The sequence below is a fragment of the Octopus bimaculoides genome, chromosome 7 (genome assembly GCF_046866305.1).
Source record: "Octopus bimaculoides isolate indiv1 chromosome 7, ASM4686630v1, whole genome shotgun sequence".
Classification (NCBI taxonomy): Eukaryota; Metazoa; Mollusca; class Cephalopoda; order Octopoda; family Octopodidae; genus Octopus; species Octopus bimaculoides.
The window spans coordinates 37,425,599-37,446,311 of NC_142934.1; the positions used below are offsets into that span (position 1 = coordinate 37,425,599).

Consider the following 20,713-nt stretch of genomic DNA (forward strand, 5'->3'; position numbering starts at 1 on the left):
AATCGCCGACCTTCGATTATCTAACATAATTATTTGTATCTAAAGCGTCACCTTTACCTTTGTAGCAGTTGACCATGGTGCTGCTACACCAGTCATTGGGTATGACTCCTTCATGTATCACCTGGTTAACTATATGGGTGACTAGGCTATAGCCAACACTTCCAGATACTTTAAGCATTTCTGCAGTGATTCCTGATGAGGCGGGGGGGGGGGGGGCTTTCCCTGTCTTCATACCCTTGACTGCTTTAGCTGCCATGGTACTGTCAATTCAGATATCTGGTCCCTCTGCTAGGTCGACATTTGGCAGACTCTCTTTCTCCCATTCATTCTCTTTATTGAGCAACCTTTCATAGTGGCGTCTCCAAACCTCTCTCTTTGCAGCCTCGTTTAGTGCAAGTGAACTATCATCCATGCGGACACATTTCTCTGCTACGACATCACGATTCTCTCTCCCACACTGTCTTGCAACACGAAATACTTCAAGTCTTTGGTCCTCACGGCACAGAACATAGGCAAATTTTTTCTTCTCTGCTTCCCCTCTGGCTAAGTAAACCTGTCTCCTAGCTTCCCTGTTGGCAGTCACATACAATTCCCTGCTACCTCTATTCTTCCAGTCCTTCCAAGCCTGTTTCTTTTGTCTAATAACCCTGTTAACCACATTGTTCCACCACCACGCTACCTTGGGTCAAGAGGGAACTTTGCACCATCCACAGATCTGGTCAGTGACTCTCAGCAGGTTGTCCTGTAGCAACCTCCAGTTGTCTTCTACATTATGTGATGCTATATCCCCTTCTATTTCATTGAAGGCTTCGAGTAATATGTCTCTAAATCTCTGTCCATTTGCAGGATCCTTAAGTTTCCACACCCTTCTCCTCCAAGCTGCTCGTCTTCTTCTGGGCATCCATTTAGCCCTGATCCCGAAGTCGCTAACTACTAATCTATGTTGAGGGGTACATTCTTCGCCTGGGAAGGTTTTGGCATTTATAAGCAGCCCTCTTTCCCTTTTTCTAGTGAGGATGTAGTCAATTTGGCTAGTGTGTCTGCCAAAACGGTAGGTGACTAGGTGACAGGCGGGTTTCCTGAAGTTGGTACTGCAAATCCTAAGATCATTTGCATCACAGAACTCCAGCAGTCTGGTTCCCTCAATGCGGGAACCAAAACTATAGCCTCCAAGTACACCATGGAAGCCCCCTGCATGTTGTCCAATATGTCCATTGAAATTACTAGCCACAAAGAGAAGGTCCCTGTCATTCGTCAACAAGGTAGTCTGCAATAGGGTATCATAAATCGGTCTTTCTGCCGATCCGGTAGCCCCGGTTGAGGGGCATAGGCCGAGATAATGGTAGCCAACATATGGTGAAGCACTAATCTAATCTTAAGAACTCTGTCACATACTCTGACCACCTCAATTACCTTATCAACCCATTTCTCCGCAAGTCAGATCTAGGCAAATTAAGTAAGATAATTTTAGATAAATACATCAATAGATTTAATGATATTAATTACGTTACATTATCGAATAGTACTATTGATACTTTAAAATGGTTTAATAATATTAAAGATAAAAATAGATACAAATTTATTCAAATAGATATTGATAATTATTATTCTTCTATTAATGAGATTGTACTTAATAAGGCCCTAATTTATGCCATGAAGAGGGTAGGTATGACTTATGATGAAGTCAATGTAGTTAAAATGGCTAGGAAATCGTTGATTAAATATAATAAGATGTGGGCTAGGAAAGATACTAGGGACTATTTTGATATACCAATGGGAGCACCCGATTCAGCACAGGTAACTGATTTAGTAGGTATATATTTATTATCAGAACTTCAACTTGAAAACTTAAAATTGAAGGGTGGTTTATATAGGGATGACTTTTTATTACTAAGAATTTCACCAACACTAGAATTATATAAGAAGATAATATATAGTCTTTTTAAAAGAAATGGATTAAAGATTACTATTTATAATGAGAACTATAATATATATTATTTAGATGCTAATTTTAACTTATCTACAAGTAATACCCAGTGGAGGCGCAATGGCCCAGTGGTTAGGGCAGCGGACTCGTGGTCATAGGATCGCGGCTTCGATTCCCAGACCGGGTGTTGAGAGTGTTTATTGAGCGAAACATCTAAAGCTCCACGAGGCTCCGGCAGGAGATGTACTCTTTCACCACAACTTTCTCTCACTCTTTCTTCCTGTTTCTGTTGTACCTGTAATTCAAAGGGCCAGCCTTGTCACACTGTGTCACGCTAAATATCTCCGAGAACTACGTTAAGGGTACACATGTCTGTGGAGTGCTCAGCCACTTGCACATTAATTTCACGAACAGGCTGTTCTGTTGATCGGATCAACTGGAACCCTTGACGTCGTAAGCGACGGAGTGCCAACAACAACAACAACAGGTAATACCCAACCTTACCATAAGATTAATGAAAATATTAAATGCATTCATGCGAAAAGTAATCACCCACCCTCAATTAAAAAAAATCATTAACATTTACTATAGGTAAGAGAATATCATTACTTTCATCTAATTTAGAGATCTTTGAAAAACATGCACCTTATTACAATAAAGCCCTTCGCAAGGCGGGATATACTAATGATATTCAATTTTTTAATAATCCGAAGTATAATTATAATTTTATTAGTAATGATTATAATAGTAATGATTTATTTAATAAACATAACCTTTATATTTATGATAATGTCTACTTAAGTAATTATGATAAGAATAATAGGTATTATGATAAATTACATAAACATAATAGTAATGGAGACAATAATAGATTTAAATTTAATTTTTTTAATGATAATAATAAATTTAATATAAATAATAAATACAATAATACCTATAATAAGAACAAACTTTGGCTAATCATTCCATACGGCGCTCAAGTTAAAACTAACATTAATAAAGAAACTTTGAAAGTTATTGATATATTCCTAAGTATTATAAATATAAATTAAATACTTATTCTAATAATAATAATAATAATGTGGACCAGGATATAATTAATTATACATGTATAGATAAGACTAAATGTAAATTTAATAATAAATGCAATTTGAAGGATGGATGTCTTGTATAAATGCATAGTGACTTTAATGGACGGGAATAAACATAATGGTTATAATTTATATAAGATTTATATAGGATTGACTTCTAATAAAATTAAATTACGAGTGGCTCAACATATGCACTCATTTAAGAATAGAAATCTGATTAATTCTATAGGCCTAAGTAAATTGGGAACTTAAATCTAAAAATATTAACTACATTTTACAATGGGAGATAGTTTGTAAGGCGAAATCCTATCGTATAGGTAATGAATTTAAGGAGATATTATTTAAAAATTATAATATTTTGATTAATTCTTTTGATGAACGAAAAATTAAGTGTAGACATAAATTACTTTATTTATATAAGTTTAGCTAACTGTGTTTATAGATATATTTATATATATTTGTGTGTGTGTGTGTGTGTGTGTGTGTGTATATATATATATATATATATATTTCTCCGCTGACATACTACGACGAAGTCTCCAAGATGCAGATAAGATTAGAGATTTTTATTTATTTACGGCCTCAAACATCTCATACCTTCGCGCTTTAGTCTGCCCTCTATTATTTATCTTGTTTCTCTCCATGAAATTCAATTGAATTCAGTTGTTGTCTTAAATTCATACTTATTCATTTTCTAAGCTTCCTAAATTCATGCTACGTTATATTCTATTCACCTAGAATTCATTGCTCTTTTAAAAATTACGATTTATGCATTGTTGTCTCTCAAATATTTAAAATCTACAATTAAGAGCCCTATCTACTCGCTGACGGTACCTACCCACCCCTACCCATTTTCCTTTATTCAAAAATTCTTATCGCTCCTTAAAATTATGGCTTTTAAGTGTTGATTTCTCAGCCCAAGAATTACAGCGTGATGTGCTGCTTGACTGGTCCCCCCTCTCTCTCTCTCTTTATATATATATATATATATGATGATGATGATGATGATGATCTTTTCTCCCGCCATGCCTCTGTCTACCCCTCCATCCATCCTCTCTCTCTCTCTCTCTCGTAGTTTTTCCTTAAGGTCTTCAGGTTCTGGCTATATATAAATGAGAAATCCATTCTAAATTATCTCAATCCCTTCTCCGCTGACATACTACGACGAAGTCTCCAAGATGCAGATAAGATAGAGATTTTTATTTATTTACGGCCTCAAACATCTCATACCTTCGCGCTTTAGTCTGCCCTCTATTATTTATCTTGTTTCTCTCCATGAAATTCAATTGAATTCAGTTGTTGTCTTAAATTCATACTTATTCATTTTCTAAGCTTCCTAAATTCATGCTACGTTATATTCTATTCACCTAGAATTCATTGCTCTTTAAAAATTACGATTTATGCATTGTTCTCTCTCAAATATTTAAAATCTACAATTAAGAGCCCTATCTACTCGCTGACGGTACCTACCCACCCCTACCCATTTTCCTTTATTCAAAAATTCTTATCGCTCCTTAAAATTATGGCTTTTAAGTGTTGATTTCTCAGCCCAAGAATTACAGGGTGATGTGCTGCTTGACTGGTCCCCCCTCTCTCTCTCTCTTTATATATATATATATATATGATGATGATGATGATGATGATGATGATCTTTTCTCCCGCCATGCCTCTGTCTACCCCTCCATCCTCTCTCTCTCTCTCGTAGTTTCTCCTTAAGGTCTTCAGGTTCTGGCTATATATAAATGAGAAATCCATTGTAAATTATCTCAATCCCTTCTCCGCTGACATACTACGACGAAGTCTCCAAGATCCAGATAAGATAGAGATTTTTATTTATTTACGGCCTCAAACATCTCATACCTTCGCGCTTTAGTCTGCCCTCTATTATTTATCTTGTTTCTCTCCATGAAATTCAATTGAATTCAGTTGTTGTCTTAAATTCATACTTATTCATTTTCTAAGCTTCCTAAATTCATGCTACGTTATATTCTATTCACCTAGAATTCATTGCTCTTTTAAAAATTACGATTTATGCATTGTTCTCTCTCAAATATTTAAAATCTACAATTAAGAGCCCTATCTACTCGCTGACGGTACCTACCCACCCCTACCCATTTTCCTTTATTCAAAAATTCTTATCGCTCCTTAAAATTATGGCTTTTAAGTGTTGATTTCTCAGCCCAAGAATTACAGCGTGATGTGCAGCTTGACTGGTCCCCCCCTCTCTCTCTCTTTATATATATATATATATATATATATATATATATATATATATGATGATGATGATGATGATCTTTTCTCCCGCCATGCCTCTGTCTACCCCTCCATCCTCTCTCTCTCTCTCTCTCGTAGTTTTTCCTTAAGGTCTTCAGGTTCTGGCTATATATAAATGAGAAATCCATTCTAAATTATCTCAATCCCTTCTCCGCTGACATACTACGACGAAGTCTCCAAGATGCAGATAAGATAGAGATTTTTATTTATTTACGGCCTCAAACATCTCATACCTTCGCGCTTTAGTCTGCCCTCTATTATTTATCTTGTTTCTCTCCATGAAATTCAATTGAATTCAGTTGTTGTCTTAAATTCATACTTATTCATTTTCTAAGCTTCCTAAATTCATGCTACGTTATATTCTATTCACCTAGAATTCATTGCTCTTTTAAAAATTACGATTTATGCATTGTTGTCTCTCAAATATTTAAAATCTACAATTAAGAGCCCTATCTACTCACTGACGGTAACCTGCCCTCCCACCCCCTCCACCGGAAGTGCATTCCTCTGTCATCCTGTCATCCTCGGCTGTCTCCCGGAACCCCCATCTAGTGGCCTTGGCCATCCTCTCCCCTACCTTTGGGTAGGGGAGAGACATGTTTGCAGGTTGTAGGTACTGTTTTGCTTATGAATTCTTCCAATTGCAAGTTTTCTTTTCAGGTACACGACACTGCTTTTCCCCTTCCCAGGCTACAGGCCCACACCCCCAACACCCATACTGTTAGGATTGGCACTCTCAACGTCGGCACACTGAAAGGTAGATCTGGTGAAATTGTTGAGATGCTTGAACGGAGACGCGTAGATATGTGCTGCATCCAGGAAGTAAGATGGAGAGGAGGTTCTGCGAGGTTCCTCACAGGCAAAGAACACAGGTACAAGATTTTCTGGGCAGGGAACACTGACGGGGTCGGGGGCGTAGGAATACTTCTAGCGGAGAAATGGGTGGATAAGGTAATCGAGGTCGTTAGAGTAAGTGACAGAGTACTTAAGATCAGACTAGTGCTTCATCATAGATTAGCTACTGTCATCTCAGCCTATGCACCTCAACCGGGGCTACCAGATGGTCTGAAAGACCAATTCTATGACACCCTCTTGCAAACTACCTCGTCGACGAGTGACAGGGACCTTCTCTTTGTGGCTGGAGACTTCAACGGTCATGTCGGACGTCGTGCTGGAGGCTTCCATGGCATACATGGAGGCTATGGCTTCGGTTCCCGCAACGAGGAGGGAACCAGACTGCTGGAGTTCTGTGATGCAACCGATCTTATGGTCTGCAATACGAACTTCAGGAAACCTGCCAGTCACCTAGTCACCTACCGCTCCGGCAGACACTCTAGCCAAATCGACTACATCCTCGCCAGAAATAGGGAAAGAGGGCGGCTTATAAATGCCAAAACCTACCCTGGCGAAGAATGTACCCCACAACATAGATTAGTAGTTAGCGACTTTGGGATCAAGGCAAAATGGGTGCCCAGAATTAGACAGGCTTGGAGGAGAAGGGTGTGGAAGCTTAAAGACCCTGCAAACGAACAGAGACTTAGAGACAAGTTACTTGAAGCATTTAACGAAATAGAAGGGGATATAGCATCATACAACGTGGAAGACAATTGGAGATTTCTGCGGGACAACCTGTTGAAAGCCACCGACCAGATTTGTGGGTGGTGTAAGGTCCCCTCCCGACCCAGAGTAACGTGGTGGTGGAACAAGGAGGTAGACAGGGCTATTAGACAAAAGAAACAGGCTTGGAAGGACTGGAAGAACAGTGGTAGCAGGGAATTGTACCAATGTGCCAGAAGGGAGGCTAGGCGACAGGTTTATTTAGCCAGAGGGGAAGCAGATAAGGAAAGATTTGCCAATGTTCTGCGCCGTGAGGACCAAAGACTCGAGGTATTTCGTGTTGCAAGACAGTGTAGGAGAGAGAATAGTGATGTTGTAGGAGAGAAATGTGTTCGCATGGATGATGGTACGCTTGCATTAAATGAGGATGCAAAGAAAGAGGTCTGGAGATGCCACTACGATAGATTGCTTAATAAAGAGAATGAATGGGAGAAAGAGAGCCTGCCGTATGTCGACCCAATAGAGGGACCAGCTATCCGAGTTGATAGTACCAGGGTAGATAAAGCAATTAAGAGTATGAAGACCGGGAAAGCCCCCGGCCCATCAGGAATCACTGCAGAGATGCTCAAAATATCTGGCAGTTTTGGCTATAGCCTAGTCACCCGTATTACGAACCAGGTGATACACGAAGGAGTCATACCCAATGACTGGTGTAGCAGCATCATAGTCAACTGCTACAAAGGTAAAGGTGATGCTTTAGATACAAATAATTACAGAGGCATCAAGCTGTTAGATCAGGTTATGAAAGTTACAGAGAGGGTCATAGCCCAACTAATTAGGGAGCGAATCAATTTAGATGAGATGCAGTTTGGGTTCGTGCCAGGTAAAAGCACTACTGATGCCTTATTTCTAGTGAGAGAGTTGCAGGAGAAATACCTAGCTAAGGATAAACCTCTGTACCTGGCTTTCGTTGACATGGAGAAAGCCTTTGACAGGGTCCCCCGATCCCTTATCTGGTGGTCAATGAGGAAACTTGGGATAGAAGAATGGTTAGTGAGAGCTGTGCGAGCCATGTACAGAGATGCTGCTAGTAAGGTGAGGGTTGGAAATGAGTACAGCAATGAATTCCGGGAAGAGGTAGGGGTCCACCAAGGTTCCGTCCTCAGCCCCCTCTTATTTATCATAGTCCTCCAGGCAATCACAGAGGAGTTCAAGACAGGTTGCCCCTGGGAGCTCCTCTATGCTGATGACCTTGCCCTAATTGCGGAGTCACTATCAGAACTAGAGGAGAAGTTTCAGGTGTGGAAGCAAGGTCTAGAATTGAAGGGCCTTAGAGTCAACCTAGCTAAAACCAAAATCCTAATAAGTAGGAAGGTAGATAAAACACAAACCCCTTCAGGTAGATGGCCCTGCTCAGTATGTAGAAAAGGAGTAGGTAGTAACTCTATAAGATGTACCCGGTGCAAGCTATGGACACATAAGAGGTGCAGCAACATCAAAGGCAGGTTAACTAGCAAGTTAGTTTTTGTTTGTGGCAGATGTTCAGGTGCAATAAAGACTGTAAACAAACAGGAAACAACTTCTATCTCATTCCAGGGTGAAAAACTAGAGGTAGTTGATAGCTTCCGCTATCTGGGCGACCAAGTTAGTAGTGGGTGTGGGTGCGCTGAAAGTGTAGCTGCTAGAATAAGAATAGCCTGGACAAAGTTTAGAGAGCTCTTACCCCTGCTGGCGACAAAGGGACTCTCACTCAGAGTAAAAGGCAGACTGTATGACGCATGCGTACGAACAACCATGCTACATGGCAGTGAAACATGGGCTGTAACTGCTGAGGACATACGTAAGCTCGCAAGGAATGAAGCCAGTATGCTCCGTTGGATGTGTAATGTCAATGTGAATACCCGTCAGAGTGTAAGTATCTTGAGAGAAAAGCTGAACATTAGAAGCATCAGTTGTGGCGTGCAAGAGAGACGATTGCGCTGGTATGGACATGTGGTGAGAATGGATGAGGATAGCTGCGTGAAAAAGTGCCACACCCTAACAGTTGAGGGACTGGTGCAACCGGATGGCTACACCAGGCTCGAATCTAATTTGGCAGAGTTTCTACAGCTGGATGCCCTTAACTATAAAAGCAAAAATTCAACCACTTTTATTTTTTGAAGAGAAAAGGAATAATGGGACATCTATCTTCATACAACCATTATGGATTATTACAAAGGATTTTTTTTTTTCAAAATTTTTAGCCCAAGTGTGTACCAATACACATCTATACCAGTAATACCAGTAACTTTTTAAACAACATCTTTATAATACAATTTTAAATAGCATCTCTCTCATTTGATTGACTACATGGAAATTCATCCTTTTCTCTGGCAAGTGGATGTATTACCTAATAATGATTATCAATTTTGGATTTCATTTCGAAGGGTAATACATTAATGAAATGATCATATATCTCAAACCTTTTTAAATAATAATACTTTATATATTTGTCTATTAATACAATATTATTTATATTATTGACATATATCTTGTCATTTTGATGCAATTTTTCCTGCTTTTACTTTATCATATATAATCGCTCTAATTGAATCTCTAAATACCTTTAAGGTCTTAGACATTACTCATACCAAGAGGACTTATCTGAAATCCAGTACACCTTATTTTCATTGAATATATTTGATCAACTCATATATATATATATATATATATCATCATCATCATCATCATCATCATCGTTTAACGTCCGCTTTCCATGCTAGCATGGGTTGGAAGATTTGACTGAGGACTGGTGAAACCGGATGGCAACACCAGGCTCCAATCTAATTTGGCAGAGTTTCTACAGCTGGATGCCCTTCCTAACGCCAATATATATATATATATTTGGCCTGCGGAAGTGCAATGGCCTAGTGGTTAGGGCAGTGAACTCGCGGTCATAGGATCACAGTTTTGATTCCCAGACCGGGCGTTGTGAGTGTTTATTGAGTGAAAACGCCTAAAGTTCCACAAGACTCTGGCAGGAGGTGGTGGTAAACCCTGCTGTATTCTTTCACCACAACTTACTCTCATTCTTTCTTCCTGTTTGTTGTACTGGTATTTCAAAGGGCCAGCCTTATCACACTCTGTGTCACGCTAAATCTCCCCAAGAACTATGTCAAGGGTACACATTTGTGGAGTGCTCAACCACTTGCACGTTAATTTCATGAGCAGGCTGTTCCACTGATTGGATCAACTGGAACCCTCGTTGTCGTAACCAATGGAGTGCCACGATATATGGCCTAGTCACCTTTATAGTTAATCAAGTTGTCCATGAGGGAATTATACCCAACAATAGGTGTAGCAGGCAACTGCTACAAAGGCAAAAGTAAGGCTTTAGACAGAAATAATTACAGAGGCATCAAATTGCTGGACCAGGTGATGAAAGTCACAGAAAGGCCATAGCTCAATTAATTGAGAGTATAGATGAGATACAGTTTGGATTTGTGTCAGGTAGAAGCATGACTCATGCTATATTCCTGGTAAGGCAACTACAGGAGAAGTATTTAGCCAAAAATAAACCTCTGTATGGAGATTTTGTTGATATGGAGAAAGCTTTTAGGCAAGGTCCCCCCAGCAAAAACCTAAGTAGGAAAACAGACAAATTACAAGAACCTTCAAGGAGATGGCCCTGCTCAATATGTAAGAAGGGTGTTGGTAGAAACTCCATATTTTGTACCCAGTGCAAACTTTGAACACAAGAGGTGTAGTAGTATCACAAGAAGGTTAATGGAGAAAATAGTCTGTGTGGCAAATGTGCAGGTAGAATAAGCACTACAAATGCACAGACAATAGACTCCCTCAAATGCTTGGGGGGATTCTTAGAAAAGCACCCAGTACACTCTACAAAGTGGTTGGCGTTAGGAAGGACACTCAACTGTAGAAACCACGCCAAATCAGACTGGAGTCTGGTGTAGCGCCCCCAGCTTGCCAGCTCTGGTCAAACTGTCTAACCCATGCTAGCATGGACAATGGATGTTAAATGGTGATGATGATACATATATTTACTCAATTGCTCACATTTATCAATGGTTACTCTCATTGTTTTGATAATGCCATTTTCTATCATTAATAAAACTGTCTGCATTTTTGACAACACAGGTATGCTAGTATACATATACACATGCACACTGACAATAGAGTGAAGTGAAAAAAAGTTTCAGGGAGAGGATTTATAATTATATATGTGCATATAAACTATACTGTGCTTGTGTGTGTGTGTGTGTGTGTGTGTGTGTGTGTGTACTGTACATATATGCATATACACAGACAATATAGAAAGGCAAGGAAAAAGAAAAACGAACTGATACTGCAGAAGGTCTGCTGGAGAGTGATTAACTAGTAAAAAGCAAAAAAAAAAATGATCTTGAGGGTAGACAAGAATTTGAAAGCATGAAGTTTCATAGCATATTTCATAATAAACAAATTTTTTAAAAATATCAATATATGAACTATCCAAACCAACATGAGAGAAAAAAATAATAGTGTCAAAAACAACAAATAAATCCATTTTAAAAACAATACTTAGTTTTTAATGAACTCTATATAGAAATGGTTAAATCATGTTGAACTCACCTTCTGTTTGATTCTTTGAAAGTCTAATACTCGAACAGTAGGTAATTTGTGTGCTACATAAAGTCTGTAATTTTTCTTATTTGTAACTGGGTTCCGGAGTAAGCTGAATAAAGAAATACAATCAGTACAAACAAAAGTATGAACAGAAATTTCCATGTCTTAACACTTCAATCTATTAAGCCAATGTTTTAGGCCTACATATGTCCTTCTGAACAATTATCTTTAAAAATCCTGCAGCTTCCCCCCCCCCCACCTTTTTTTCCACTGTACTCTCCACTCCCTATATGATCTCTACAGCTGTCCACCACCACTGTGTCGGATCCACTAAGGAATGGCACAATCATTTAACTGACATTTCTGTAACTTAATTCTTCCATTATTGCTGAAAACAAATTCATTTTTGGGATACTTCTTCCCAAAGACATTTTGGTTTCTCTTTACATATTTCTTCCGCTCCTTAATGACTGCTTAGTGCAATGAACTGGTCCTAATCTTTGGTTTCTGCAGAATGAAATGAGACAAACATCCCCTGGATAATATGACAGTCAATCACAGGCAACTTTCCCACCAGAAAAACTGAACTTTCTCAATTTTACAGTGCAACTAATAATATTTAGTTTCATATGAGCTCTGATTGAACAAGCCTATGATCAAGCCATTCCTATCCTGTCCTTCTTCTTTTCAGGTACAGAGTATCAAGGACTACATTATTCAATGTATTCCTTCTCTGCGATTAGAGTGTAATTTAATTACAGTTTCTTGCAAATCAAGCAATCACAAGGAGGCCTCCTCAATGGTGCAGCTTGCAGCTGTTTGTTGACAGTCATGAAGTATATACACTGTAACATAGGCTCATTACAGAAAGTTGACAAAACCAGGCCAATTCCCAATTTATAACCTTTTCTGCAAATACTTTTGAGGATAGACATAAAAGTTCACAACTACTTTCCTACCGCTTTTTAAATCAATAAAACTGGTCATTTATTGATGAATATCTCCTATCAAAAGCTTAAGCAATTAATTATTTATCATTGTTGAATCCCAGATCAGCCCTGATCAAGTAGACTTAAGATCAAAAGTCATCCAGCTGTGATTATTCCATTTTCTTTTCAGATACAGTGTGGTATATCTAGCTCTATATTATCCAGTGTGCCTTTCTTTTATGTAAGACAGTAGAATGTGATTTTTTTAAGGAAGATAGAGCAGGGCATAAATATTTATTCTTCATCTTTTTACTACAACAAGCATTGTGACATCATCTTTATATTTACTTATACTGCATTTCCTGAAAAATAAATTTTAGGAATTTCTTCTACTTTATTGTTTTTTATTCTTAAATGTAATTGAAATTCATACAGCATGGATTGGATGAGTCTTCTCTGGCACATTTCCCTACTTGATACAATCTTTTTGTCACCTCCTCCATGAAGTTTAGCCTTTTGAGATCAGTTTCCACCCTTCTTTCTATGTCACCCTCTTCCACTTGAATCAAGTGGTACTTCTTTACCCAACAGTTATCTTTCTTACACATCATATGTCCATACCAGTGCAGTCTGTTCTCCCACACACTACATCTAATTCTTCTCATACCCAGTTTTCCTCTCAGCTCATTCCTGCACCACTGTTCATACACATTAACATTACACATCTAGTGATGCATGTTCACCTCTTGTCTTTCCAGCATTCACAAACCTACATTCAATACCTATGTCGTTACCATGCAACATTACACTAGTTTTCACTTAAAGAGAGAATCCCTGTGTTGCCAGCAGACGTGATAGCTCCCTGAACTTTACCACCCAATTATTGCTAACTTCTGTGTTCAGAACCCTCTCCAATGCTAATTGGGTGACCTAAACACAGTATCTATCAATTACTTTTGTGCAGTTGAAACAACTCACATCAAAGGTAACACCCTCTACTTATTATCACCATTTAGCTTCTCTTTTCCATGCTGGCATGCGTTAGATGGTTTGAATGGAACTGGTAAACCAGAGAGCTGCACCAGGCTCCAATCGGTTTTGGCTTAGTTTCTATGGCTGGATATCCTTTCCACTGCCAACCCCTCCATCACCTTTGCCTTTGTAGCAGTTTATCATGCTGCTACACCAGTCACTGGGTGTGACTTTCTCATGATTAACTAAATGGGTGATTAGACCATATCCCACTCTGCCAAATATTTTAAGCATCTCAGTGGTCATTCCTGATAGGCTGAGAGCTTCCCCTGTCTTCATCTCCTTCATAGCTTTATCTACCAAGCTATTGACTATTTGGATAGTTGGTCCCTCAGTTGGGTCCACATTAGGCAGACTTTCCTTCTCCCATGTGTTCTCTATATTTAGCAGCCTTTTTCTTTGCAGTTCTACATAGGAAAACTTTTTTCTATCAGGCTATCTGGGATTCAACTGTATCTTGTGAGTACCCAATCTTTACGATTAGTTGAATAAAGGATAGAATGTTAAAGTGCAATACTATCACAGGATTAAGATATCATAGCTCACTGCAGTAGGTATAGTACCTCTGGATGAATTATAACTATCTACCTCTAATGAGCCAAGCTGAAAATTTATAATTTTATGACTGTAGGAATATTCATCCAGAAAAACATTTCAACTCTTTTGTTTTTCTTTGTTGCTTTTATACCAATAGTAACATAGTTCTTAGTCTTCTACTTTAATTCTAGAAGCTTCATAAGAATATTAAATTTGATGGATAATTTCTCAAACCCCAGAAGAATGAAAGACTGAGATTTAAATTATTTACTTAATTCAAATAAAGCCAACTGTGGGTCGTTTTCTTAAAACTAATTAGTAGAAGAAAGGAGTACATCAATGAGTTGGCGTTTATAATGTATTTGTACATAAATCATGGCTGTCTTTTGAATGTTTGTGTATATTATAGTAGCAGCGGCACCACAGGTAAGAGGGCTATACTTTAATGTGAGTATAAGATTTTGTGGAGTCAGCAACTAATCAGAGTTGAATAATTTTCTGACCATAAATACAATGAAAAGTCATACCATATAATCCACTCCAGTCTAAAAACAAATAACATAAAAATATAAAAAGTAAATAAAATACTAACCTCAAATATTTAAGATTTTTACAATTGGCCAAATTGTCAAGATCCGATAATTCTTGAATACTGTTGTTTGTTAAAATTATAGTTTCCAAGTTGGGTACAAATAATTCTAAATCCTCACCAATCCGCCTGTAACAGAAAGAGATACTTTAGACATTGTCAATAAAATTTTATTTAGAGATAAAAATACAAGGCAAAAGTAGAAAAGATGAATTCTTCCATATCTACAGTTGATGCAAACACTAGTTAAGAACCTGCATATAACCATTCTTTTTGGAAATACTGTGTGGACCAATGTTCCCAAGTCTATGTCTACCATGGTGATTTTCAACCATTACAAACAGAGCATATATTTTCATCAATCATGTAGTACTTACCCATTCTCATTATATTCCTATACCTGACCGGTATATAAATTTATACTCAATTTACATAACATTGTACAATACACGAGATGATTCTTTTAGTGTATGTGCATGTGTCTCAGGTCGTTTTTTAGTGCTACTGGTAACATGTAACCCAGTACAACTTGTTGCATAGTCGGGTCATCTGTGATTAAAGTGCAAACTCCACCAAGCTTGCTTGGTGGCAAGGAGGGTGATTTTGGACATCCTGTGGGACAAAAAACAAAACCTATCATGAGAGTCAATGGCCATACAATAATGTGCGCGTTAACACATATGGTGTGTATATTCAACAAGATCCATGCCAAGCAAAAGACACCTTGAGTATGCCTAGACCACCAACCTTTAAAAAGCAAATTGGCGAGCAGTTCACTTAAATGTATAGCACTGCTTCTTTTGCTTTGCAAAATCTGCACGATTATGATAAATCAAGTCAGAAACCTGAATTTGTAACCTAGTCAGCACCTGACATGCAGCACATCGTGCACTAGCACAAGCCATGCTCTACAGGGAGAGTGTGTTTTGTGAACGACAAGCAAAGTCTACTATAATTAAATTCATAGTGCAGGTCATTCAGTCACAAGAATACAAAAAGAAAAAAAAATCCTATGGCAATGAAGTGATAGTGACAAAGATAGGTGGAGGATACCACTGGTGGTCTCTAGCTGGAGCTTTGCACATATCGTGGTAAGAAGTAGATGGCATTCTGTGAAACATCTGTGAGCAATTTCATAGTTTGCATCCTGTTAACTACAAAGCAGTTTCTTTAGGATGACATTGCTTTCCCATATAAAGAAGGAGGTTAGAAAAGATGCTCTAAAAATTGTTTGCTCACTCAATCCTGTCATCCTACTGCAGGTGACAGGATGTTCAACAATGCAGTTGAAATAATGAAGAAAACAAAATTAAAAAAAAAAAATCAAACAAATATTTTTGTGCAGCTGGGAATGTACATACACTACAAGACCATAAGAAACTTCCAGAATGAAGAACAGCACTTGTTGCTCATGTTCTGAAATAAAAGCATAACAATATTGCTGCACTCTCAGAGACAAGACTTCGAGTATGTAGGCAGCTGAAGTAATTAGTGGTAACCTAGTTAGCATCTGGATCAGTAAATCTGAGACAAAAAAAAGGGAATCAGGCATAGGGTTTGCAATCAAGAATGAGTTAGCAAACAAGCATGATTCTCTACAGATCAGAGTAAGTGAACATCTTTTGACACTTCAAATTTTAATTAGCTCTCATAGATACGCTACACTTATCAATGCATATTCTCTAACTTAAAATTCTATAGACACTGCCATGAAGTAAGTTCTATTCTGATTTGAAAGAATTGCTGAAGAGAGATCCATGCAATGACAAGATTGTTCTAATGAGAGATTTTACTGCTGTGAGCAGGCTTAGACTATCTTAATTGACAGACATGGAATTATCAAAATAAACTCAAATGGGCTCCTGCTTCTTTCCATGTGTAGTGAGTTTGGACTTTGTGTAATCAATATTCCCTTTCTGTTGTGGAGATCGCTAACCAATAGAATTCAAAGTTCTGGAACTCGCGAGAAAGTTCATAGGTGTCTCGATTTTTGGTTTACGCTATTATTAATCTTGAGTATTACAGTTGAATAAACAGACTTCACACCTATCTCGAGTACCACTGTGTTTTTTTCTTTGCTAGTCGATGAGAGAAGTATATTTAATCACAGACAACACACCTATCTGGATTATTACTCTATTCTTTGTAAGTAAACAAGAGAAATATAACAGATTTGTGCCGCCAGTAGGATACTGTCATCATTTTTGTGAAGTGGACTTCTTACAATAGGATAAGAAAGACTATTCTTGCAGAGTGGACGTTTTACCTTGACACTCAGATATAATTATCTGGAAGGTAAACAACCAGTTTTGCACATAAGCTTCATTTTAGATAAAACTATAATTTAACTATTTTCACATTAATAACGATGGTGAAACAAAGCAGTGAGCTGATAAAGTTACTCACACAACTTCAATTTCAGAGAGAACAAATGGGGAAGATATGGAAGCTTTCAGAAGGCTGATTCAAGTTCAAGTTTCTAAAACCATTTGTTGCTTTTGACACAGCATCTGAATTGTGGCCTGATTACTGGTCAACAATTCTGTACCTTTATTATGGCAAATGCTGTGCCTGACCAGTGCAAGGCTCAAATTTTTTTTTGACAAATTAAACAGTTGCCATTTATAAACAACTGGCAAATCTGGCTACTCAACAGTCCACTAGAGGATATTAACAAGCTGACAATGGAGGAAATTGCCAGCTTTATGAAGGAACAATTTAACCCAAAACATTTCATTGTGCAGAAACGCAAAGACAGACCAGATACTTCTATCCAAAACCAAACTGCTTGTACCAAAGTATGAACCGGACAACTCCAGACAATCCAAAAGAACACTCAAACCTAGAAAGAGACTTCATTGTTGATTCTTCTAGTGTAACATCAGTTTCGGTGGGGAGGTGTTGTGGAGATTGCTAGCCAATAGAATTCAAAGTTCTGGAACTTGCGAGAACATTCACAAGGTGTCTTGATTTTTGGTTTACGTTATTATTAGTCTTGAGTTTTACAGTTGGAATAAACAGACTTCACTTATCTGCAATACCACTGTGTTTTCTTCTTTGTGAGTAAATGAGAGAAGTATATTGAATCACAGACAACACACCTACCTGGATTACTACTCTGTTCTTTGCAAGTAAACAAAAGAAATATAACACTTTCAACTATCAAATAGATATAAAACAACCTGGAGACATTCTGTATCTGAACATGGTCACACAAAATCAACTATATAATTGTGTGTAGCTGTGATAAAAATGACAAATATATACATCTATATCAGCTAAATTTTTATGACAAAGCATTGTTTCTTCGACAGCAATTTTTTCTTTATTGGGAACATTTACAGAATTAAAAATACACACAAACACAGATAAATGTAAAGTATACTTACACTATTCTGTTGTTGCTCAGAAGTAGGCACTTTAGGCGCTTCAAGAGAGGAAATCCATCCAGTTTTCGAATTTCGTTATCAGAAAAATCTATGGTATCAAACTGATCCTACAAGTAGATGGTGTTAGTTCAAATGTGTTAAAATAAAGTCAGACAAAATAAAAACTAACACAATATCCAACTAAATTTTATTAAATTAACCCCAGGAAATTATTGTCCAACTAGTCACAGCAATTTTACTGTTGTATGTTAGAGATACACTGGTTATGAACTTAGTTACAAATACAGTTCTATATTTGAGAGATGAGGAATTATGTACATTATTTACATTTGACGGATATTCGTCCTCATCTTGTTTGTTGTTAACACGTTTTGGCTGATATACTCTCCAGCCTTCTTCAGGTGTCCTAGGGAAATTTCAAACCTAGGTTCTCATTCCTAAGGTATTTTTCAATATTATTATTATTATTCAGTAGTTTTATTTTTATAGCGTGCTTTCACTTCACTACCAAGCGCAGCTCTGTGTGCCTTGGGTATGTGCTGTGGTTTGCTGTGATGCTCTTATGGTTACTGTATTGAAAGTGTTTTTCGTAGGATGTGTGCAGTGCCCAGTAGTGCAATTTTCTGTATGTTATATATATTTGTAAGTCCTGGTGTTTTTGTTATGTATTTGTCTGAATATTTTTTTATTATACCTAAGGCACCTACTATGATAGGAATTGTTTCTGTTTTTATATTCCACATTCAAGTTACCTCTATTTCCAGGTCTTTTGTATTTTGAAAGTTTCTCCATTTCTTTTAGAGAAACGATGTCATTATTATTATTATTATTATTATTCAGGTCACTGTCTGGAATTGAACTCGGAATCTTGGGGTTAGTAGCCTACGCTCTTAACTACTACACCATATACCCAACAATCTTCCTAGAACTGCCTATCTGAAATGGGAAGTTGAGCAAGTCCTCTGCACATATTTCATGAACATAGCTGTTGTAATTAACAGCTGTGCAATGGTGCATCCCCAGCTCTTCAACCCAAAACTGGACTGAAGTCAATGCCTTGACCCATGAATAAAGGGGGAAAAAAGCAGTACAGTCCGAAGAGGAAGGGTGTCACATTCCAAGATGTATCATTAACAGACACTCACTGCATCCTTTTTGGGAGCACTGCTAGTAAATTTTCCCACAAAGCATCTTGTTCATGTAGTGTCTTTTTGTACATAGTTTTCTTTTAGGGATAACACATTTCGCATCCTTCTTGGTTTTCAATTTCTCCATCATATTTGAAAGGTTAAATGAGTTTGTTGCAGTCGGGAAAACACATAGTTCAAAATTATGAAAATGAGATAATGATAGGACAGAAACTGAAAATTTCTATTTGTTGTGCAAAAAGACATAGGTGAAAATGACAAAAATGAGGTAATACAAATGTTCAAAAAATAAGCATTTGTCAAAGAAAATAGACAGATAAAGACAATACACATGGTTGGAGTATAGCAGACTATACTTTGGCTTGTTACTATGGAAACAGGCATCAACATGTCAGTTGCTTTCAAATGGCTAAATTTACACAAAATTTGCAAACTGTGACAGCAACAGAAACGATCCCATTGATTGTATGACACAGGTGCTTGTTTACAGCCATCATGTGATGTCACAAGGGTACACACAAACTCACATACATTTACATACATAAACATATGTAAACTGTAAAATTCAGGAGGTATGAGAGATATATGTATACATACCAAATTTTCTCTTTATATATACAATGTATAGAAGACTGAGACAGATAAAATTAGTTTATTGATCAGTAACAATAAAGACCTATTGTTTCATATCAATTAAGGTGCTAGGTTGAAGTTCAGGGAAGTAACCATCCTTAATGTTAATAAAAAGCAAGAAGGGATAAAAAGAAGTAGTTAAAGTAAATATAGAAAAATAATTAGCTTAACCCTTTTCATACTCATCTGTCTGAGACTGCTCCTGATTCTATCATATAAATTTCCTGTTTCAAAGTAATCTATTTAAAATATCCCATCAAAATTTCAAGCTAATTCATGTTCAAATCACCAAATTAATAATGACAAAGATATTCTACTAATTTTTTTATTTTCACAAACCGTCCAATCCATGCCAGCATAGAAAACAGGCGTATAATGATGATGAATAGAAACGAATGTATGTTTCAACAGAAATATGGTAACAAAAGGGGAAAATATATATATAAAAATAATATAAATGAATAAAATGGGAAGCAAACAGCTGGAGATATAAAGATTAAACCAAGAAACAGTACTGAACAACAGTTAACTTTAACTAAGGTTAAAAGATTATGGACCTTAAATTGAATCACATTTTCTAATCATACCTCAAACTAGTTTCTAGCTCAATGAACTGTAATAAAACCAAAACCATATGTACACCTACATAAAAGCACATGCACAGAAGCATGAACATACTAAAAAAATACACAACCACAACAACTGTATAATCTTATATCCATGTATATACATATAGACCACAAGGAGACACTCACACATACACAAACATATGTATGTATGCACACACACACACACACACACACACATATATGTATGTGTGTGTGTGCTAATTTACATCAGTAAATTCAAAGTATGAAGAAACAACAATAGAAATTTTTGGGAAACTACTCCAATTAAAGGACGAATTCGCATTCACCCTTAAAAAAAAACAAATATATCAACGCATGCATGCATACATGCATAAGTCTAGATGAGTTAGAAATTAGACAACCATCTAAAGGA

The 20,713-nt window shown here is 37.3% G+C and overlaps 1 protein-coding gene across 1 annotated transcript in view; it reads right to left on the bottom strand.

Moving 5' to 3' along the window:
• Positions 1-20,713, bottom strand: part of LOC106883950 (uncharacterized) — a 51,039-nt gene that overhangs the window by 13,705 nt on the left and 16,621 nt on the right. Inside the window, exons 3-5 of the mRNA XM_089355207.1 lie at positions 17,931-18,037; positions 14,545-14,670; positions 11,461-11,563 (exon numbers count right to left, since the gene is read on the bottom strand). Of these exons, the coding sequence (XP_089211333.1) occupies positions 11,461-11,563; positions 14,545-14,670; positions 17,931-18,037 (336 nt within the window). The remainder of the gene's footprint in view (positions 1-11,460; positions 11,564-14,544; positions 14,671-17,930; positions 18,038-20,713) is intronic.